A 23,844-nucleotide genomic window follows, 5' to 3' on the forward strand; every position below is an offset into this window, starting at 1 on the left:
AGCTGTTGGCTTCTAGAGTGTTTTCGTGTCCTCCAGAGCTGTTGGCTTCTAGAGTGTTTTCGTGTCCTCCAGGAGCTGTTGGCTTCTAGAGTGTTTTGTTTTCGTGTCCTCCAGGAGCTGTTGGCTTCTAGAGTGTTTTCGTGTCCTCCAGGAGCTGTTGGCTTCTAGAGTGTTTTCGTGTCCTCCAGGAGCTGTTGGCTTCTAGAGTGTTTTCGTGTCCTCCAGGAGCTGTTGGCTTCTAGAGTGTTTTCGTGTCCTCCAAGAGCTGTTGGCTTCTAGAGTGTTTTCGTGTCCTCCAGGAGCTGTTGGCTTCTAGAGTGTTTTCGTGTCCTCCAAGAGCTGTTGGCTTCTAGAGTGTTTTCGTGTCCTCCAGGAGCTGTTGGCTTCTAGAGTGTTTTCGTGTCCTCCAAGAGCTGTTGGCTTCTAGAGTGTTTTCGTGTCCTCCAAGAGCTGTTGGCTTCTAGAGTGTTTTCGTGTCCTCCAGGAGCTGTTGGCTTCTAGAGTGTTTTCGTGTCCTCCAAGAGCTGTTGGCTTCTAGAGTGTTTTCGTGTCCTCCAAGAGCTGTTGGCTTCTAGAGTGTTTTCGTGTCCTCCAGGAGCTGTTGGCTTCTAGAGTGTTTTCTAGAGTGTTTTCCTCCAGGAGCTGTTGGCTTCTAGAGTGTTTTCGTGTCCTCCAGGAGCTGTTGGCTTCTAGAGTGTTTTCGTGTCCTCCAAGAGCTGTTGGCTTCTAGAGTGTTTTCGTGTCCTCCAAGAGCTGTTGGCTTCTAGAGTGTTTTCGTGTCCTCCAAGAGCTGTTGGCTTCTAGAGTGTTTTCGTGTCCTCCAAGAGCTGTTGGCTTCTAGAGTTTTCGTTCCTCCAGGAGCTGTTGGCTTCTAGAGTGTTTTCGTGTCCTCCAGGAGCTGTTGGCTTCTAGAGTGTTTTCGTGTCCTCCAGAGCTGTTGGCTTCTAGAGTGTTTTCGTGTCCTCCAGGAGCTGTTGGCTTCTAGAGTGTTTTCGTGTCCTCCAGGAGCTGTTGGCTTCTAGAGTGTTTTCGTGTCCTCCAGGAGCTGTTGGCTTCTAGAGTGTTTTCGTGTCCTCCAGGAGCTGTTGGCTTCTAGAGTGTTTTCGTGTCCTCCAAGAGCTGTTGGCTTCTAGAGTGTTTTCGTGTCCTCCAGGAGCTGTTGGCTTCTAGAGTGTTTTCGTGTCCTCCAGGAGCTGTTGGCTTCTAGAGTGTTTTCGTGTCCTCCAGGAGCTGTTGGCTTCTAGAGTGTTTTCGTGTCCTCCAGGAGCTGGCTTGGCTTCTAGAGTGTTTTCGTGTCCTCCAGGAGCTGTTGGCTTCTAGAGTGTTTTCGTGTCCTCCAGGAGCTGTTGGCTTCTAGAGTGTTTTCGTGGAGCTTTGGCTTCTAGAGTGTTTTCGTGTCCTCCAGGAGCTGTTGGCTGGCTGTCCTCCAGAGCTGTTGGCTTCTAGAGTGTTTTCGTGTCCTCCAGGAGCTGTTGGCTTCTAGAGTGTTTTCGTGTCCTCCAGAGCTGTTGGCTTCTAGAGTGTTTTCGTGTCCTCCAGGAGCTGTTGGCTTCTAGAGTGTTTTCGTGTCCTCCAAGAGCTGTTGGCTTCTAGAGTGTTTTCGTGTCCTCCAGGAGCTGTTGGCTTCTAGAGTGTTTTCGTGTCCTCCAGGAGCTGTTGGCTTCTAGAGTGTTTTCGTGTCCTCCAAGAGCTGTTGGCTTCTAGAGTGTTTTCGTGTCCTCCAGGAGCTGTTGGCTTCCAGAGCTGTTGGCTTGAGTGTTTTCGTGTCCTCCAAGAGCTGTTGGCTTCTAGAGTGTTTTCGTGTCCTCCAAGAGCTGTTGGCTTCTAGAGTGTGTCCTCCAGGAGCTGTTGGCTTCTAGAGTGTTTTCGTGTCCTCCAGGAGCTGTTGGCTTCTAGAGTGTTTTCGTGTCCTCCAAGAGCTGTTGGCTTCTAGAGTGTTTTCGTGTCCTCCAGGAGCTGTTGGCTTCTAGAGTGTTTTCGTGTCCTCCAAGAGCTGTTGGCTTCTAGAGTGTTTTCGTGTCCTCCAGGAGCTGTTGGCTTCTAGAGTGTTTTCGTGTCCTCCAGGAGCTGTTGGCTTCTAGAGTGTTTTCGTGTCCTCCAAGAGCTGTTGGCTTCTAGAGTGTTTTCGTGTCCTCCAAGAGCTGTTGGCTTCTAGAGTGTTTTCGTGTCCTCCAAGAGCTGTTGGCTTCTAGAGTGTTTTCGTGTCCTCCAGAGCTGTTGGCTTCTAGAGTGTTTTCCAAGTCCTCCAGGAGCTGTTGGCTTCTAGAGTGTTTTCGTGTCCTCCAGGAGCTGTTGGCTTCTAGAGTGTTTTCGTGTCCTCCAAGAGCTGTTGGCTTCTAGAGTGTTTTCGTGTCCTCCAAGAGCTGTTGGCTTCTAGAGTGTTTTCGTGTCCTCCAGGAGCTGTTGGCTTCTAGAGTGTTTTCGTGTCCTCCAGGAGCTGTTGGCTTCTAGAGTGTTTTCGTGTCCTCCAGGAGCTGTTGGCTTCTAGAGTGTTTTCGTGTCCTCCAGGAGCTGTTGGCTTCTAGAGTGTTTTCGTGTCCTCCAGGAGCTGTTGGCTTCTAGAGTGTTTTCTAGAGCAGGGTTTCTTAAACTATGGGTTGGGACCCAAAGTGGGCCCTGGGCATGTGAGAAGTGGGTCGCGAGTTATGAGAATACGGAGCTCAATATTAGGAAGGTGTTCTTAATGTTTGGTATAACTCAGCGTATATTCACACATTTTAATTTGGGTCGTTGGAGGAAAGTCCCCTCTCATTTGTGTTGTTGGAGGACAGTACACTTCTCATTTTTTTTATTTTTTTTATACCTTTATTTTACTAGGCATGTCAGTTAAGAACAAATTATTATTTTCAATTACGGCCTAGGAACAGTGGGTTAACTGCCTGTTCAGGGGCAGAACGACAGATTTGTACCTTGTCAGCTCAGGGATTCGAACTTGCAACCTTTCGGTTACTAGTCCAATGCTCTAACCACTAGGCTACCCTGCCTACCCTGACAGGACACTTCTCATTTGGGTCGTTGGAGGACAGTACACTTCTCATTTGGGTCGTTGGAGGACAGCACACTTCTCATTTGGGTCGTTGGAGGACAGCACACTTCTCATTTGGGTCGTTGGAGGACAGTACACGTCTCATTTTGGTCGTTGGAGGAAAGTACACGTCTCACTTGGGTCGTTGGAGGACAGTACACTTCTCATTTGGGTCGTTGGAGGACAGTACACTTCTCATTTGGGTCGTTGGAGGACAGTACACTTCTCATTTGGGTCGTTGGAGGACAGTACACTTCTCACTTGGGTCGTTGGAGGACAGTACACTTCTCATTTGGGTCGTTGGAGGACAGTACACTTCTCATTTGGGTCGTTGGAGGACAGTACACTTCTCACTTGGGTCGTTGGAGGACAGTACACTTCTCATTTGGGTCCGAGGAGCTGAAATAGGTTGAACAAGCCCTATTCTAGAGTACACAGTCTTACTACATTGAGTCAACCCAGCCCTGCCATATGAGTCCATAAAAAACAGCGTGTATTGCTGATAAGAAACCAGTAAATACGGGTGTATTTGAACTCGGAATCGGTCAGAAAAACACACCTCCAAGACTGAAATCTGTTTTTTCTAATGAGCAACAGCAAAAACAGCGTATTCAGGGGCTCTTTAACCAGCCGACAATGACACAAAGGTCATTTGTCTTAAAGGCCCAGAGCAGTCCAAAATGATTTTCCTTGTATTTTATATATACTTCCACACTATGAGGTTGGAATAATAGTGAAATTGTGAAAGTGAGGATAATGTCCCTTTAAGTGTAAGAGCTGTTTGAAATTAGTTTTGGCCTTCCATAGTGACATCACCAGGCGCTAAATTAGTTAATAGACCAATAAGAAAGAGAGTTCCAAACCTCTCTACCAATAACAGCTAATTTTCTTGCTTGAGAAATTGCTCTTTGCTAAGAAGCTTTTTTTAAATTTATTTTTGACCTCCCCTCTCAATCTTCTCACCTCTCTCTAGTTACAGTGTAACAACCCGGCCCTTAACCCCTAAAAACTGCTCCATGAGCACCATAACATCACTGCCCTCTCCTCCAATCGGTTCAACCTCTGTGTGTACGTGTGTCTTTTGGTGGGATAGGGATAAAGTGGAATTGGACCTACAGTTGGTCATTAAAGTAATTCTCTCTCTGTCTCTCTCTCTGTCTGTCTCTCTCGGTCCCTCCCTCCCTCCCTCCCTCCCTCTCTCTCTCTCTCTCTCTCTCCTCCAGTCCCAGTATACCAACCTGGGGCTGCTGAACAGCATGGATCAGAACATCCAAAATGGCGGCTCTACCTCCACCAGTCCCTACAACAACGACCATGTCCAGAACAACGTGTCAGCTCCTTCCCCCTACGCCCAGCCCAGCTCCACCTTCGACGCCATGTCCCCCTCCCCGGCTATCCCCTCCAACACAGACTACGCCGGGACACACACCTTCGACGTCTCCTTCCAGCAGTCCTCCACAGCCAAGTCTGCCACCTGGACGGTAAGAGTTAGATTTTAAAGTGCATTTCACATGGGTCTCACTTGACAAATTCAGAAGTCAGATGTCTGAGATATATATTATATATATACAACCATATATAATATGGTTGATTGATTTATTCTGTCATGGGCCCTCCAAGGTTTATTTATGAGTCAGCTGGATCTTCCAGTGAGGTCTGGGGGTCATGGTATAACATAATACTCACCTGGATTAAAGGCTGAATCTGTAGAAAATGTGTAAAAGTTGTATGAAGCCAATCAGTAGTGCTCCAGGCTGTTTTGTAATGCACAATACATCAAAAGCTCTCCGTTGCACAACTCTGTCTGGTGGGGGAAAGTTGGTCTACCTCGTCGCGTGACACATGATGAGAACGTCCCGCCCTTTTCTCAGAACCTCAGGCATGACAGTTGGTACAAGCTCAACCTTTAGGCCTAGTCCAAGACTTTTACTCTTCTTGACTAACATTTTCCCCAGCCTTGAAATTCCTAGTGTTTTTCTCAGAGCCATGACAGTTCAGTTGTAACAAGAAGAGATCATTGTGTATCTTTTAATAAATTAACAATATTAACTCAAGGCACGTGCTCACGTCTGGATCCTCCAGAATGACAGTGGTACATTCTCATGGCTATTCCTCCAGAATGACAGTGGTACATTTTCATGTCTGGATCCTCCAGAATGACAGTGGTACATTTTCATGTCTGGATCCTCCAGAATGACAGTGGTACATTCTCATGGCTGGATCCTCCAGAATGACAGTGGTACATTTTCATGTCTGGATCCTCCAGAATGACAGTGGTACCTTCTCACGTCTGGATCCTCCAGAATGACAGTGGTACCTTCTCACGTCTGGATCCTCCAGAATGACAGTGGTATATTCTCACGTCTGTATCCTCCAGAATGACAGTGGTACATTCTCATGTCTGGATCCTCCAGAATGACAGTGGTATATTCTCATGGCCATTCCTCCAGAATGACAGTGGTACATTTTCATGTCTGGATCCTCCAGAATGACAGTGGTACATTCTCATGGCTGGATCCTCCAGAATGACAGTGGTACATTCTCATGTCTGGATCCTCCAGAATGACAGTGGTACATTCTCATGTCTGGATCCTCCAGAATGACAGTGGTACATTCTCATGGCTATTCCTCCAGAATGACAGTGGTACATTTTCATGTCTGGATCCTCCAGAATGACAGTGGTACATTCTCATGGCTGGATCCTCCAGAATGACAGTGGTACCTTCTCACGGCTGGATCCTCCAGAATGACAGTGGTACTTTCTCATGTCTGGATCCTCCAGAATGACAGTGGTACATTCTCATGTCTGGATCCTCCAGAATGACAGTGGTACATTCTCATGTCTGGATCCTCCAGAATGACAGTGGTACCTTCTCACGGCTGGATCCTCCAGAATGACAGTGGTACATTCTCATGTCTGGATCCTCCAAGATGACAGTGGTACATTCTCATGTCTGGATCCTCCAAGATGACAGTGGTACATTTTCATGTCTGGATCCTCCAGAATGACAGTGGTACATTTTCATGTCTGGATCCTCCAGAATGACAGTGGTACATTCTCATGGCTGGATCCTCCAGAATGACAGTGGTACATTCTCACGGCTGGATCCTCCAGAATGACAGTGGTACTTTCTCATGTCTGGATCCTCCAGAATGACAGTGGTACATTCTCATGTCTGGATCCTCCAGAATGACAGTGGTACATTCTCATGTCTGGATCCTCCAGAATGACAGTGGTACATTCTCATGTCTGGATCCTCCAGAATGACAGTGGTACCTTCTCACGGCTGGATCCTCCAGAATGACAGTGGTACATTCTCATGTCTGGATCCTCCAAGATGACAGTGGTACCTTCTCACGGCTGGATCCTCCAGAATGACAGTGGTACATTCTCATGTCTGGATCCTCCAGAATGACAGTGGTACATTCTCATGGCTGGATCCTCCAGAATGACAGTGGTACATTCTCATGTCTGGATCCTCCAGAATGACAGTGGTACATTCTCATGTCTGGATCCTCCAGAATGACAGTGGTACATTCTCATGTCTGGATCCTCCAGAATGACAGTGGTACATTCTCATGTCTGGATCCTCCAAGATGACAGTGGTACATTCTCATGTCAGTCTATAGGACTCTTTCCCCCTCCTTTTGATCTCATCTGACTCACACCTGATTCGGAGAGGATTTCAGAGTGGTATTATTCACAGAGAAAGAAAGGGTAACTTCTGTCTGTCTGTCTGTCTGTCTGTCTGTCTGTCTGTCTGTCTGTCTGTCTGTCTGTCTGTCTGTCTGTCTGTCTGTCTGTCTGTGTCTGTCTGTCTGTCTGTCTGTCTGTCTGTCTGTCTGTCTGTCTGTCTGTCTGTCTGTCTGTCTGTCTGTCTGTCTGTCTGCCTGTCTGCCTGCCTGCCTGCCTGCCTGCCTGCCTGCCTGCCTGCCTGTCTGTCTGTCTGTCTGTCTGTCTGTCTGTCTGTCTGTCTGTCTGTCTGTCTGTCTGTCTGTCTGTCTGTCTGTCTGTCTGTCTGTCTGCCTGCCTGCCTGCCTGCCTGCCTGCCTGCCTGCCTGCCTGTCTGTCTGCCTGCCTGCCTGCCTGCCTGCCTGCCTGCCTGTCTGTCTGTCTGTCTGTCTGTCTGTCTGTCTGTCTGTCTGTCTGTCTGTCTGTCTGTGCAGCTTGATGCACCACTCACCGTGTACTGATGTCTCAGCAGCAGACTGACAGAACCAGCTCTTCTAGCTCCACTCTGCCTGGCAGCTCTTCTAGCTCTACTCTGCCTGGCAGCTCTACTCTACTCTACTCTGCCTGGCAGCTCTACTCTACTCAGCCTGGCAGCTCTTCTAGCTCGACTCCGCCTGGCAGCTCTGCTCTACTCTGCCTGGCAGCTCTGCTCTACTCTGCCTGGCAGCTCTGCTCCACTCAGCCTGGCAGCTCTGCTCTACTCTGCCTGGCAGCTCTGCTCCACTCTGCCTGGCAGCTCTACTCTACTCTACTCTGCCTGGCAGCTCTACTCTACTCTGCCTGGCAGATCTGCTCTACTCTGCCTGGCAGCTCTGCTCTACTCTGCCTGGAAGCTCTGCTCTGCTCTACTCTGCATGGCAGCTCTACTCTGCTCCACTCTGCCTGGCAGCTCTACTCTGCCTGGCAGCTCTGCTCTGCTCTACTCTGCCTGGCAGCTCTACTCTGCCTGGCAGCTCTGCTCTACTCCACTCTGCCTGGAAACTCTGCTCTACTCTACTCTGCCTGACAGCTCTACTCTGCAGTGCTTTGTCATTATTCTCTATCATTATGTGACAGTGCTGTAGTGACAGCTGTTGCTTCAGAGCCCCAGCTGCACACAGCTTCTTTGTGTAGTTACGTATTGCTGATTCCGTGACCATCTGCTCTGACTCCACGGCCATCTGCTCTGACTCCATGGCCATCTGCTCTGACTCCATGGCCATCTGCTCTGACTCCATGGCCATCTGCTCTGACTCCATGGCCATCTGTACTGACTCCATGGCCATCTGCTCTGACTCCATGGCCATCTGCTCTGACTCCATGGCCATCTGCTCTGACTCCATGGCCATCTGCACTGACTCCATGACCATCTGCACTGACTCCATGGCCATCTGCTCTGACTCCATGGCCATCTGCTCTGACTCCATGACCATCTGTTCTGACTCTATGGCCATCTGCTCTGACTCCATGGCCATCTGTTCTGACTCCATGGCCATCTGCTCTGACTCCATGGCCACCTGCTCTGACTCCATGACCATCTGCGCTGACTCCATGGCCATCTGCTCTGACTCCATGGCCATCTGCTCTGACTCCATGGCCATCTGCTCTGACTCCACGACCATTTGTTCTGACTCCACGACCATTTGTTCTGACTCCACGACCATTTGTTCTGACTCCATGACCATCTGTACTTACTCCATGACCATCTGTACTTACTCCAATGCCGTGTCATGCGTGTACCGTTGTGTAAAACCAAAAGTAAAGAGCACCCCACCTAGCGGTCACAATAGTTAGCTACCATCTGGGCTGCTCCATATCTCACCTGTGGATGAATGGATTCAATCGTTTTCTGCGTTCTATATATAAGCTCTTTTACTTCAAGTGTTGGATCTCTCTTGTGAAATCATAATATTCATGGGAAACTATGTGGCTGAACCAGTTTCACATGGTCTTATTCAACTGTGGTACGGGAATTGATTCTGGACCATTATGGTCCAGCTAAGTCATCAATCTCCAGATTTGGCAGACGGGAGGGGAATGAGTGTTATAGAACTAATGTCTTAGAGTAAACAGGCGGGATTCTGGCAGTACTCTGGGGCCCATCTCAGCCAGCTCATTGGCTACGACGATTGTGGGATAGTGACATTTACTAAATTCCCACACTTCCTGTCTCTGTCATCTTCACAGCACAGAAACAGAAGTGTCTGTCTGATGTGCAGTTGGTTGTGTGAAGAGAAGAGTAAGAGGGTGTGAATGGGAAGCACGCCCCAAACCTTGTTCTAGACTCTGGATCAGGCACCGTGTCGTCATAAACCCACTAAGGGCTCTATTTTAACAAACATCACCAATGGTAAATCTTAGTGGCAGTGCTCCATGTCCAGGGGTGTGTTAAGACACACTTTTGCTATTTTCACAGCAGGAATTATGGGCGCAGTAGCTGGAAGTGGAGCGAAAGGGCTGGGGTTTGATGAATAAACAAGTTGGAGGTGTGTCAAGGCTTAACCCCTCACTGGCCAGCCAGAACGTGCTCCATGGCTAAACATGTGGTTGCATCAAGTTGTGTATTTATGGTCTTTTATGTACTGCATTGTCATCTACTCCAACTTGAATGTTAGTCCGTCATAGCCTAGTTCATTAAATAGCTTACAGAACCAAAATAATACAAATGTAGTCCCATCGTTACCGCTAAGACCTGCTTTTCGTTGGTCTTAAGTCTTCCAATATGCGCTGCATGAAATCACTTTTGCGCTTGTTTTTAAGGACACACCTCAAATATTGACACCCCTCCCAAATTGTTGAGTGCAGTGGAATGCTTTATACGGAAGGACGAAGTGTTTGTATGATAACAGATGTATTGTAAACCATCGGTTACCATGGGGACCAATATTACTCTGAGGGCTTTCTTTTCGTCTGGCGTTACGGCAGCGCAAATTCCAAAAAGCACTTCAGTTTGCAATTTCAGCATGTATGATATTAGACAGGTAAATTGCTGAACCTGGCGCATTGGATGGAAAATGGCAGAGCGGCAGTTTTTACATGCTGAAATTGCAAACTGAAGTGCTTTTTGGAATTTGCGCCTCCGTAACGCCAGACGAAAATAAAGCCCTTGGAGGAATATTGGTTTAGCTGATGGTTTGGTCTGAGCTCATCATGAGGAAGTTTAAGCCATATTTAATGCTAAGGCTACCTTACATACACAACAGGATGGATTTCAGGATTGGTAACCGATGGTTTACAACACATCTGTTATCATACACACACTACGTCAGCATAAAGCATTCCACTGCACTCAACAATTAGTTGCTGTTGTTTTGTAGTGGTATCACTGACTATGTCCTCTGTAGAAATAGTCATTTATTCATTACCACTAGTGGGCTAATGGTTGGTTGAAGACATACCAAAATATCTGACTGAAAAAGCTGACCGAAAGAGCGTTGTCTCTTTAATGACCGGGCCAGTCTGATGGAGATGTAGTGATAGTAGTATGGGTCTCAGTCTGAGGGCTCTACAGCTTTCCATTTGATGCTCCTGGAAGGTACACAGAATGGCTAGACTAGCTCAGCCACTGGCCTGATGGCCTTATGTCACAGGGCCACTGTAGGCGTCACCACCCCAGCTTTAGTCTGCACATAGAGCTGCTAATGCTCCCTTTTGATGGGCTGGCTGTGTGTCTCTGTGGGATCTTACAATGGGGACTTAGTCCACAGTGTGTTCTGTCTCTGTGGGATCTTACAATGGGGACTTAGTCCACAGTGTGTTCTGTCTCTGAGGGATCTTACAATGGGGACTTTGTCCATAGTGTGTTCTGTCTCTGTGGGATCTTATAATGGGGACTTAGTCCACAGTGTGTTCTGTCTCTGTGGGATCTTATAATGGGGACTTAGTCCACAGTGTGTTCTGTCTCTGTGGGATCTTACAATGGGGACTTAGTCCACAGTGTGTTCTGTCTCTGAGGGATCTTACAATGGGGACTTTGTCCATAGTGTGTTCTGTCTCTGTGGGATCTTATAATGGGGACTTAGTCCACAGTGTGTTCTGTCTCTGAGGGATCTTACAATGGGGACTTTGTCCATAGTGTGTTCTGTCTCTGTGGGATCTTATAATGGGGACTTAGTCCACAGTGTGTTCTGTCTCTGTGGGATCTTACAATGGGGACTTAGTCCACAGTGTGTTCTGTCTCTGTGGGATCTTACAATGGGGACTTAGTCCACAGTGTGTTCTGTCTCTGTGGGATCTTACAATGGGGACTTAGTCCACAGTGTGTTCTGTCTCTGTGGGATCTTACAATGGGGACTTAGTCCACAGTGTGTTCTGTCTCTGAGGGATCTTACAATGGGGACTTAGTCCACAGTGTGTTCTGTCTCTGTGGGATCTTATAATGGGGACTTAGTCCACAGTGTGTTCTGTCTCTGAGGGATCTTACAATGGGGACTTAGTCCACAGTGTGTTCTGTCTCTGTGGGATCTTACAATGGGGACTTTGTCCATAGTGTGTTCTGTCTCTGTGGGATCTTATAATGGGGACTTAGTCCACAGTGTGTTCTGTCTCTGTGGGATCTTATAATGGGGACTTAGTCCACAGTGTGTTCTGTCTCTGAGGGATCTTACAATGGGGACTTTGTCCACAGTGTGTTCTGTCTCTGTGGGATCATGGAATCCAAAAGAGTTCTAAAAGGGTTTTTACCTGGAACCAAACATGGTTCTTCAAAGGGTTCTCCTATGGGGACAGCTGAAGAACCCTTTTTAACATCCTAGATAGCACCTCGTCTTCTATGAGCGTAGGCTAGTAGCTGGGCTTGCTAGTAGCTGGGCTTGCTAGTAGCTGGGCTTGCTAGTAGCTGGGCTTGCTAGTAGCCACTCTAAAAACGTGCAGTTTTGTCACATAACACAAGGCCACAGATGTCTCAAGAGAACGTGCAATTGGCATGCTGACTGCAGGAATGTCCACCAGAGCTGTTGCCAGAGAATTGAATGTTCATTTTTCTACCATAAGCCCCCTCCAATGTCGTTTTAGAGAATTTGACAGTATGTCCAACCGGTCTCACAACCGCAGACCACGCATAACCATGCCAGCCCAGGACCTCCACATCTGGCTTCTTCACCTGCGGGATAAACTAGCCACCCGGATAGCTGATGAAACTGGGTTATCACAACCAAATAATTACTGTACAAACGGTTAGAAACCCGTCTCAATGAAGCTCATCTGCGTGCTCGTCATCCTCAACAGGATGACTTGACTGTAGTTTGGCATCATAACCAACTTCAATGGGGAAGTGCTTACCTTCGATGGCCACTGGCACGCTGGAGAAATGTGTTCTTCATGGATGAATCCCGGTTTCAACTGTACCGGGCAGATGGCAGACAGTGTGGCGTCGTGTGGGTGAGCGGTATGTTGATGTCAACATTGTGAACAGAGTGCCCCATGGTGGCGGTGGGGTTATGGTAAGGGCAGGCATGAGCTACGGAGAACAAACACAATTACATTTTATCAACGGCAATTTGAATCCACAAAGATTACGTGGTGACATCCTTAGGCACATTCATCTGCTGCCATCACCTCATGTTTTAGCAACACAATGCCCCAAATCGCAAGGATCTGTACCAGATGATGTGAGCAGAGCTGGAGCGAGGAGAGGACCACGCCCAATGACATTCCCAAAGGCTGGAGCGTCGGGCCTCCTCACCTGCTACAATACTGATCCAGTAGCGCTCACTCTACAAGCTCATGGCATGCCCAGCCCAGCCTGCACGTGTGCTGCTATAGCCCCTTACTTTAAAACACACAGGTGCAAAATCAAGGTGACTTAAAAAGCTGAGCAGGACCAAGAGCAAGAGAGGGAGTGTGGTGATGTAGTGTCCACAATTAAAGAATCAAGGTGGAATCTGAAGAGGACCAATCAGAGACAACGATAGACAGCTGCCTCTGGGATACCACACTCGGCCAAACACAAAGAAATACAACACATAGAATGCCCAGCAAAATCACACCCTGACCAAACCAAATAGAGACATAAAAAGGCTCTCTAAGGTCGGGGTGTGACAGTACCTCCCCCCCCCCAAAGGTGCCGTCTCCGGCCGCAAAACCTGAACCTATAGACGAGGGTCCGGGTGGGCATCTATCCTCGGTGACAGCTCCGGTGTGGGACACAGACCCCGCTCCACCTCTGGCTCCCCCCACTTTGGTGGCGCCTCTGGTGCGGGGGACCCTCGTCGCCGACCCCGGACTGGGAACCCTCGCTGCAGGCCCCAGACTGGGGACCCTCGCTGCAGGCCTCAGACTGGGGACCCTCGCTGCAGGCCCCAGACTGGGGACCCTCGCTGCAGGCCCCAGACTGGGCATCCTCTCTGCAGGCCCGGGACTGGGGATCCTCTCTGCAGGCCCGGGACTGGGGACCCTCGTTGCAGGCCCCAGACTGGGAACCCTCTCTGCAGGCCCGGGACTGGGAACCCTCTCTGCAGGCCCCGGACTGGAGACCGTCGCTGGAGGCCCCGGACTGGAGACCGTCGCTGGAGGCTCCGGACTGGGGACCGTCGCTGGAGGCTCCGGACTGGGGACCGTCGCTGGAGGCTCCGGACTGGGGACCGTCGCTGGAGGCTCCGGACTGGGGACCGTCGCTGGAGGCTCCGGACTGGGGACCGTCGCTGGAGGCTCCGGACTGGAGACCGTCGCTGGAGGCTCCGGACTGGGGACCGTCGCTGGAGGCTCCGGACTGGAGACTGGGGACCGTCGCTGGAGGCTCCGGACTGGAGACTGGGGACCGTCGCTGGAGGCTCCGGACTGGGGACCGTCGCTGGAGGCTCCGGACTGGGGACCGTCGCTGGAGGCTCCGGACAGGGGACCGTCGCTGGAGGCTCCGGACAGGGGACCGTCGCTGGAGGCTCCGGACTGGGGACCGTCGCTGGAGGCACCGGACTGGAGGCCCCCTCTGCAGGCTCCGGGCCATGGATCATCACTGGAGGCTCTGTGCCATGGATCGTGCCTTAGGACGGCGATATTCTCCAGCCTGCGCCCAGGGTCCCTTGCCCTCCAGTATCTCCTCCCATGTCCATTCCTCCAGAAAATGCTGCTTGGTCTTTTTTGTGGTGGGATCTTCTGTAACGCTCGTCTGAAGAATTGGACCAAGATGCAGCGTGGGGTAGGTTAATCATATTCTTTAATGATAACAACAAAAACAAGAAAGAGAGAACCAACAAAACTTACAACCTTGTAGGGCTCAACAAGACAAGGACAAGATCCCACAACATAGGTGGGAAAAAAGGCTACCTAAGTATGATTCCCAATCAGAGACAACAATAGACAGCTGCCTCTGATTGGGAACCACATTCAGCTAAACACAAAGAAATACAACACATAGAATCACACCCTGACCAAACCAAATAGAGACATAAAGGGCGTGACAGTAAGTGTGTCTTTGTAGCAAAGTATTTATAAACAACAACAAAAAATCTGATCTCTTAAAAAAGTTTCTTAGAAATGTTTTTAACTTCTGTTCTATTATCTGCCCAGGGTGGCAGGTAGCCTAGGGGTTAGGCCAGTAACCGAAAGGTTGCTGGATTGAATCCCAGATCTGACAAGGTAAAAATCTGTTGTTCTGCGGTTAGCTAGTTACGAAGATCCAGATGAAAATGTTCAGAGTTTGTAGTAGGAATCCGGGGATATGGAGAGAAAAATAGGTCCGTTATGCTCTGGTTTGAGTCACGTTGTATGAACTGGCGAGAGCTTTCTGAGCTAAAGGTTAACTGATGACCGCTAGCGGTGGTTTGCTGACTGATAGCTGGTAGGTAGTTAGCTGGCTAGCTTCAGTTGAGGGACTCCAGATCTGAAGTAAATAGAAATACTTTAGAAAAACCAGATCCACGCCACATTGGGTGAGGCGGGTCGCAGGAGAGTATTTAGAAGTTGAGGTTTAGCAAAATATTTTTGAAATATATTTTAAAAAGAGACAGGACAGGACAAAGACAAAGACGTCTGACTGCTACGCCATCTTGGAAGAGCTTAATTTGCCTTACCTTGCTAACTTGGCCAATTAAGTAATGTCAGTTGAGTTGAAATCAACAAATCACAGCACATATTGACTTCCTGCTTTGCTCTTCGCAATGGTCGCCTGTTCACCCATTATGTCATAATTGACTTGAATGGGGATGCGCGTTCTATTCATCGTTCTCTTCATCAGATTTCTATGGTAGCAGATGCATTCAGGAGCAGAGGAGAGGAGAAATGTGCAGTCTTAAAAAAAACACCAAAAAAACGTTTACTTGCGTTAGCCAAAATTCCCTGACCTGTGACCCCTAGTTCAACGAGACAAAGACAAATACCCCTTTCAGGAAAAGTCAATATAGCTATTTGCTTATGTGTTTTATTTAGCTATGTTTTCTCTTTGCTGCCATATTATTAATGGGGGGTCACCAGCACCAGTGAGGAATCATTGTTACTTAATGGTTCCCCACTATTGGGAGGTTGTCACGGCAGATTTCCTCCTCTTCGTCTGAAGAGGAGTAAGGATCGGACCAAGATGCAGCGTGGTAAGTGTTCGTCATTTTAATGGAAAAAACTGAACACTACAAAACAACAAAGTGACAACCGTGACGCTAAATAAAACATAGACAATCACCCACAACCCACAATGACAAAACAGGCTACCTAAATATGACTAACCCGCTCCAGATAGCCAGGCCAGTGCTGCGATGTGCTGGCGAACCGGGGCCACCATGTGGAAGGCTGGTGACATGTACGCCGGCCCAAGGAGACGCACTGGAGACTAAATGCGTAGAGCCGGCTTCATGGCACCTGGCTAGCCCGGCCAATACGAGGAGCTGGAATGTACCGCACCCACACCAGGGACACCGGTGCGCTCCACAGCATAACAAGGTGGCTGCCCGGTCCGTGCAGGTCTCCTACCTGGCTTCACCACACTCCCCATGTGCCTCCTCCCAAGAAATGTTTGGGGCTGCCTTCCTTGCCCAGGAAGCAGGGACCAGTGTTCCATTATTAAAAGGGACCAGTGTTCTAGTCACTGTCTGTACAGTTTTGTAATGATTTACAAAGCCATTTTGGGTTTTTTATTGTTCAGAAATGTGGTGGGTAACTCCATTATTAAAAGGGACCAGTGTTCCTTTATTAAAGTGACCAGTGATTCCATGTCTATGTACATAGGGTAGCAGTCTCTAAGGTGCAGGGGTAGAGTACCGGGTGGTAGCAGGCTAGAGTACCGGGTGGTAGCAGGGTAGAGTAGAGTACCGGGGTAGCAGGGTAGCAGGGGTAGAGACCTGGGTGGTACCGGGTAGTTGCAGGGTAGAGTACCGGGTGGTAGCAGGGTAGAGTACCGGTGGTAGGGGTAGCAGGGTGGTAGAGTACCGGGTGGTAGCAGGATAGAGTACCGGTACCGGTGGTAGCAGGGTAGAGTACCGGGTGGTAGCAGGGTAGAGGGTACCGGGTAGTAGCAGGGTAGAGTACCGGGTGGTAGCAGGGTAGAGTAGTACCGGGTGGTAGCAGGGTAGAGTACCGGGTGGTAGCAGGGGTAGAGTACCGGGTGGTAGCAGGATAGAGTACCGGGTGGTAGCAGGGTAGAGTACCGGGTGGTAGCCGGGTAGAGTACCGGGTGGTAGCCGGGTAGAGTACCGGGTAGCCGGTGGTAGCCGGGTAGAGTACCGGGTGGTAGCAGGGTGGAGTACCTGGTGGTAGCCGGGGTAGAGTACCTGGTGGTAGCCGGGTAGAGTACCTGGTGGTGGTAGCAGGGTAGAGTACGGGTGGTAGCAGGGTAGAGTACCGGGTGGTAGCCGGGTAGCAGGGGTGGAGTACCTGGTAGCCGGGTAGCCGGGTGGAGTAGAGTACCTGGTGGTAGCCGGGGTAGAGGGTAGTACCTGGGTGGTAGCAGGGTAGAGTACCTGGTGGTAGCCGGGTAGAGTACCTGGTGGTAGCCGGGTAGAGTACCGGGTGGTAGCAGGCTAGAGTACTGGGTGGTAGCAGGCTAGAGTACCGGGTGGTAGCAGGGTAGAGTACCTGGTGGTAGCCAGGTAGAGTACCGGGTGGTAGCAGGCTAGAGTACCGGGTGGTAGCAGGCTAGAGTAGCCGGGTGGTAGCCTGGTGGTAGGGTAGAGTACCGGGTGGTAGCAGGCTAGAGTACCGGGTGGTAGCAGGGTAGAGTACCGGGTGGTTACAGGCTGGTAGAGTACCGGGTGGTGTGGGTTAGAGTACCGGGTGGTAGCAGGCTAGAGTACCGGGTGGTAACAGGCTAGAGTACCGGGTGGTGTAGGGTAGAGTACCGGGTGGTAGCAGGCTAGAGTACCGGGTGGTAACAGGCTAGAGTACCGGGTGGTAGCAGGGTAGTAACAGTGACTAAGGTTCAGTGCAGGTTACTGGGCGGAGGCTGGCTAGTGGTGACTATTTAACAGTCTGATGGCCTGGAGATAGAAGCTGTTTAACAGTCGCTAACAGTCCCATCTTTGATTCACCTGTACTGTCTCCCCGCCTTCTAAATTGCAGCGGTGGGGGGTCTCAAGGCTCTGGTGGCTGAGGTCTTTGTCCTTCTTCCTTCCTGTGACACCGGGTGCTGTAGATGCCCTGAAGGGCAGGCAGTGTGCCCCCCAGATATGCATTGGGCTGACCACACCACCCTCCTTGCCTGGAAGGAGGGACACTGCCTTGTAGACTGGATTCTGCCTTGTATGTGTAACAGTATAACTTTAGACCGTCCCCTCGCCCATACCCGGGCGCGAACCAGGGACCCTCTGCACACATCAACAACAGTCACCCACGAAGCATCGTTACCCATCGCTCCACAAAAGCCGCGGCCCTTGCAGAGCAAAGGGGGAACCACTACTTCAAGGTCTCAGAGCAAGTGACGTCACCGATTGAAACGCTATTTAGCGCGCACCACCGCTAACTAGCTAGCCGTTTCACATCCGTTACATAGGCAGGATTCTGCCTTGTAGGCTGGTAAAAGCTTAAAAGCTTACCTATGAAAACAGCCTACAAGGCAGAATCCTGACTTCTCAGCCTCTGAGGATTAAATTGAACCTGATCATCCTGTCAGGAATGGAGCTTACCCACTGTAAAATTTAAATATTATTCACAAAACAGGAAGTGTCCCTTATAATTATACACATATCAGTTATTCAAGCTAACAAACAGTATAGAGAACACGCTAGCTTGCTAACAAGACTACCTAGCTAGCTAGCTCACAAGACTAGCCAAGTTAGCTGCGTTGGTCCTCGCATGCGATTGGCTCTGGTCTTAGGGGAGGCACGCAGCCTGGGAGATCAGGCATCGTTTAGGGCTTAAATGCCCCACATTGCGATCAACGCAGCCGCAGGGCTCCTCGATGAGGTGCTCATAGTGCATCTGAACACATGAATGGCTCATGATGTGTAGTACTTTTGATTATCTCATTATCTCGACAAAACAACTTTGGTAGTGATCATGAGCTAAATAAGTCATGATCTCGACATCAGGGATATTATATTATTATATTATATATTATATTATTATTATATTTAGTCATTCATGTGTCCTCTCTGGACTTCAGTAATTTCGTTCATCTGGATATATAATTTATTAAATTATTTAAAAAGCCCACCTAGTCTCTATAGAGCTGGGGGAGGATTACTGTAATGGATTGAGGACCTAGTCTCTATAGAGCTGGGGGAGGATTACTGTAATGGATTGAGGACCTAGTCTCTATAGAGCTGGGGGAGGATTACTGTAATGGATTGAGGACCTAGTCTCTATAGAGCTGGGGGAGGATTACTGTAATGGATTGAGGACCTAGTCTCTATAGAGCTGGGGGAGGATTACTGTAATGGATTGAGGACCTAGTCTCTATAGAGCTGGGGGAGGATTACTGTAATGGGTTGAGGACCTAGTCTCTATAGAGCTGGGGGAGGATTACTGTAATGGATTGAGGACCTAGTCTCTATAGAGCTGGGGGAGGATTACTGTAATGGATTGAGGACCTAGTCTCTATAGAGCTGGGGGAGGATTACTGTAATGGATTGAGGACCTAGTCTCTATAGAGCTGGGGGAGGATTACTGTAATGGATTGAGGACCTAGTCTCTATAGAGCTGGGTGTGGATTACTGATAGAGGACCTAGTCTCTATAGATCTGGGGGAGGATTACTGTAATGGATTGAGGACCTAGTCTCTATAGAGCTGGGGGAGGATTACTGTAATGGATTGAGGACCTAGTCTCTATAGAGCTGGGGGAGGATTACTGTAATGGATTGAGGACCTAGTCTCTATAGAGCTGGGGGAGGATTACTGTAATGGATTGAGGACCTAGTCTCTATAGATCTGGGGAGGATTACTGTAATGGATTGAGGACCTAGTCTCTATAGAGCTGGGGGAGGATTACTGTAATGGTTTGAGGACCTAGTCTCTATAGAGCTGGGTGTGGATTACTGATTGAGGACCTAGTCTCTATAGAGCTGGGGGAGGATTACTGTAATGGATTGAGGACCTAGTCTCTATAGAGCTGGGGGAGGATTACTGTAATGGATTGAGGACCTAGTCTCTATAGAGCTGGGGGAGGATTACTGTAATGGATTGAGGACCTAGTCTCTATAGATCTGGGGAGGATTACTGTAATGGATTGAGGACCTAGTCTCTATAGAGCTGGGGGAGGATTACTGTAATGGATTGAGGACCTAGTCTCTATAGAGCTGGGGAGGATTACTGTAATGGATTGAGGACCTAGTCTCTATAGAGCTGGGGGAGGATTACTGATTGAGGACCTAGTCTCTATAGATCTGGGGAGGTTTACTGTAATGGATTGAGGACCTAGTCTCTATAGAGCTGGGGGAGAATTACTGTAATGGATTGAGGACCTAGTCTCTATAGAGCTGGGGAGGATTACTGTAATGGATTGAGGACCTAGTCTCTATAGAGCTGGGGAGGATTACTGTAATGGATTGAGGACCTAGTCTCTATAGAGCTGGGGAGGGATTACTGTAATGGATTGAGGACCTAGTCTCTATAGAGCTGGGGAGGATTACTGTAATGGGTTGAGGACCTAGTCTCTATAGAGCTGGGGGAGGATTACTGTAATGGATTGAGGACCTAGTCTCTATAGAGCTGGGGGAGGATTACTGTAATGGATTGAGGACCTAGTCTCTATAGAGCTGGGGGAGGATTACTGTAATGGATTGAGGACCTAGTCTCTATAGAGCTGGGTGTGGATTACTGATAGAGGACCTAGTCTCTATAGATCTGGGGAGGATTACTGTAATGGATTGAGGACCTAGTCTCTATAGAGCTGGGGGAGGATTACTGTAATGGATTGAGGACCTAGTCTCTATAGAGCTGGGGAGGATTACTGTAATGGATTGAGGACCTAGTCTCTATAGAGCTGGGGGAGGATTACTGTAATGGATTGAGGACCTAGTCTCTATAGATCTGGGGAGGATTACTGTAATGGATTGAGGACCTAGTCTCTATAGAGCTGGGGGAGGATTACTGTAATGGTTTGAGGACCTAGTCTCTATAGAGCTGGGGAGGATTACTGATTGAGGACCTAGTCTCTATAGAGCTGGGGGATGATTACTGTAATGGATTGAGGACCTAGTCTCTATAGAGCTGGGGAGGATTACTGTAATGGATTGAGGACCTATTCTCTATAGAGCTGGGGAGGATTACTGTAATGGATTGAGGGCCTAGTCTCTATAGAGCTGGGGAGGATTACTGTAATGGATTGAGGACCTAGTCTCTATAGAGCTGGGGGAGGATTACTGTAATGGATTGAGGACCTAGTCTCTATAGAGCTGGGGAGGATTACTGTAATGGATTGAGGACCTAGTCTCTATAGAGCTGGGGGAGGATTACTGTAATGGATTGAGGACCTAGTCTCTATAGAGCTGGGGAGGATTACTGTAATGGATTGAGGACCTAGTCTCTATAGAGCTGGGGGAGGATTACTGTAATGGATTGAGGACCTAGTCTCTATAGAGCTGGGGAGGATTACTGTAATGGATTGAGGACCTAGTCTCTATAGAGCTGGGGGAGGATTACTGTAATGGATTGAGGACCTAGTCTCTATAGAGCTGGGTGTGGATTACTGATTGAGGACCTAGTCTCTATAGATCTGGGGGAGGATTACTGTAATGGATTGAGGACCTAGTCTCTATAGAGCTGGGGGAGGATTACTGTAATGGATTGAGGACCTAGTCTCTATAGAGCTGGGGGAGGATTACTGTAATGGATTGAGGACCTAGTCTCTATAGATCTGGGGAGGATTACTGTAATGGATTGAGGACCTAGTCTCTATAGAGCTGGGGGAGGATTACTGATTGACGACCTAGTCTCTATAGAGCTGGGGGATGATTACTGTAATGGATTGAGGACCTAGTCTCTATAGAGCTGGGGGAGGATTACTGTAATGGATTGAGGACCTATTCTCTATAGAGCTGGGGGAGGATTACTGTAATGAATTGAGGGCCTAGTCTCTATAGAGCTGGGGGAGGATTACTGTAATGGATTGAGGACCTAGTCTCTATAGAGCTGGGGGAGGATTACTGTAATGGATTGAGGACCTAGTCTCTATAGAGCTGGGGAGGATTACTGTAATGGATTGAGGACCTAGTCTCTATAGAGCTGGGGAGGATTACTGTAATGGATTGAGGACCTAGTCTCTATAGAGCTGGGGGAGGATTACTGTAATGGATTGAGGACCTAGTCTCTATAGAGCTGGGGGAGGATTACTGATTGAGGACCTAGTCTCTATAGAGCTGGGGGAGGTTTACTGTAATGGATTGAGGACCTAGTCTCTATAGAGCTGGGGAGGATTACTGTAATGGATTGAGGACCTAGTCTCTATAGAGCTGGGGGAGGATTACTGTAATGGACTGAGGACCTATTCTCTATAGAGCTGGGTGTGGATTACTGATTGAGGACCTAGTCTCTATAGAGCTGGGTGTGGCTTACTGATTGAGGACCTAGAGAAGGTAATACTCGTGTAAATACTCTGTGCATCTCTTGACGGTCGCCGTGTCTCGCATTGCACCACAGGAATAATATAATAGTTCATACAGGAAGGAGGATGGCCCTCTCAGAGAAGAGTGTTCTAGCGAACAGTGTTAGGCAAGACACAACCTGCCCTGGGAATATCTGCGGGGCCAGGCCCGTCCCACGCCTTAGAGACGTGTTTGTGTCAACGAGCCTGTCAAGACTCGCATCCCCCCGCTGGGAATAAAGATCAGGGAGAGGGAAAATAAAACATATATATGAGGAATAGGGAAAGAGAAAGATACCAGATCTCTCAATAATGTTGAGGCCTGGAAAAGCCCCGTTTCCAAACCAGTTCTTGTTATTATTAAATGTGTTTTCTTCCCTGAACATTAGGACATTACCCAGGCTATAATGGAACAGTAGTGGCATTAGGACATTACCCAGGCTATAATGGAACAGTAGTGGCATTAGGACATTACCCAGGCTATAATGGAACAGTAGTGGCATTAGGAGGTTACCCAGGCTATAATGGAACAGTAGCTGCGTTAGGAGGTTACCCAGGCTATAATGGAACAGTAGTGGCATTAGGAGGTTACCTAGGCTATAATGGAATAGTAGTGGCATTAGGAAAGTACCCAGGCTATAATAGTGGCATTAGGACATTACCCAGGCTATAATAGTGGCATTAGGACATTACCCAGGCTATAATAGTGGCATTAGGACATTACCCAGGCTATAATGGAACAGTAGTGGCATTAGGAGGTTACCCAGGCTATAATGGAACAGTAGTGGCATTAGGAGAGTACCCAGGCTATAATGGAACAGTAGTGGCATTAGGAGATAAATGAGGAGAAAGAAGAATATCAAACTACTTCAATAGGAGCTCATTACTCTGTCACTACATAAACATGACTTGGTTTGCACAGCTCACAACACATCAAAGCCCCAGAAATGTTGATATACCTCTCTCTCTCTCTCACACACACACACACACGTCACACTGTTGTAAAGATTGAACATCGAATAACAGACATATACACAGCTCTTGTATTCAAATTGTGTCTCAGACTGAACAACAAAGATGCAGGAAAAGTACTTTGTGAAAGAGGAAACAGTTTGGCATCCCTCAGGGCGTCCGTATAAGAACCACCGTAATAAATCCTATCACCTTTTATACCCAGTCGGGGTTCTCAGCTTCACCGTCAATTAAATCACACAATCTTTCCACAGCATAAAACAGCATTCTCGAAACTGTAAAATATGTATTATTGTTATTATATTGTTCAATGACAACCTTCCTATTTAACTTGTCGGGAAAAGTTTCTCTACAGTTTCATAAATGTGCTCTAGCAACCAATTGGCTAATCCCAAGAGTGACAGATGCTTATCCCCCTTCCACCATCTCAGGTCAGGCTTGATAAACAAGAAGTCACATGCCATTTTCCCGTCCAGGTGTCACACACACACACACACGTCTGGGACTCCGTCCGATGACTGCAGCATCATATGTCTGTACAATCATCATAGAGGCTTTGCTACACTGACAAACTTTAAGCTTAAAGCATCAGCTGTCAGAGCTGTACCTGTACATAGCCCATCTGTAAATAGCCCACCCAACTACCTCATCCCCCATATTGTTTTTTGTTGTTGTTTTTTGCTCTTTTGCAGCCCCAGTATCTCTACCTGCACATTCCTCTTCTGCACATCTATCACTCCAGTGTTTAATTGCTCAATTGTAATTATTTCACCACTATGGCCTAATTATTGCCTTTACCTTCCTAATCTTACTACATTTGCACACACTGCATATAGATTTTCCTATTGTGTTATTGACTGTATGTTTGTTTACTCCATGTGTAACTCTTTGTTGTTTGTGTCGCACTGGTTTGCTTTATCTTGGCCAGGTCGCAGTTGTAAATGAGAACTTGTTCTCAACTGGCCTACCTGGTTAAATAAAGGTCTTCTCAACTGGCCTACCTGGTTAAATAAAGGTGTTCTCAACTGGCCTACCTGGTTAATTAAAGGTGTTCTCAACTGGCCTACCTGGTTAAATAAAGGTGAAATAAATCAAATAAATAAATAAAAAGTAACAACTTCCTTCCGGCCCCACTTCCTACATTCTCTTTGCAACACACCGAAATAAATCGCTAATGAGGATAGTTGTTATCT

At 48.3% G+C, this 23,844-nt stretch overlaps 1 protein-coding gene across 4 annotated transcripts in view; it reads left to right on the forward strand.

Moving 5' to 3' along the window:
* Positions 1-23,844, forward strand: part of LOC112237576 (tumor protein 63-like) — an 88,168-nt gene that overhangs the window by 23,678 nt on the left and 40,646 nt on the right. For all 4 annotated transcript variants that reach the window (XM_042322629.1, XM_042322628.1, XM_042322630.1 and 1 more), the window contains exon 2: positions 4,249-4,506. In XM_042322629.1, the coding sequence (XP_042178563.1) occupies positions 4,249-4,506 (258 nt within the window). The remainder of the gene's footprint in view (positions 1-4,248; positions 4,507-23,844) is intronic.

This window comes from Oncorhynchus tshawytscha, linkage group LG05 (genome assembly GCF_018296145.1).
Source record: "Oncorhynchus tshawytscha isolate Ot180627B linkage group LG05, Otsh_v2.0, whole genome shotgun sequence".
NCBI lineage: Eukaryota > Metazoa > Chordata > Actinopteri > Salmoniformes > Salmonidae > Oncorhynchus > Oncorhynchus tshawytscha.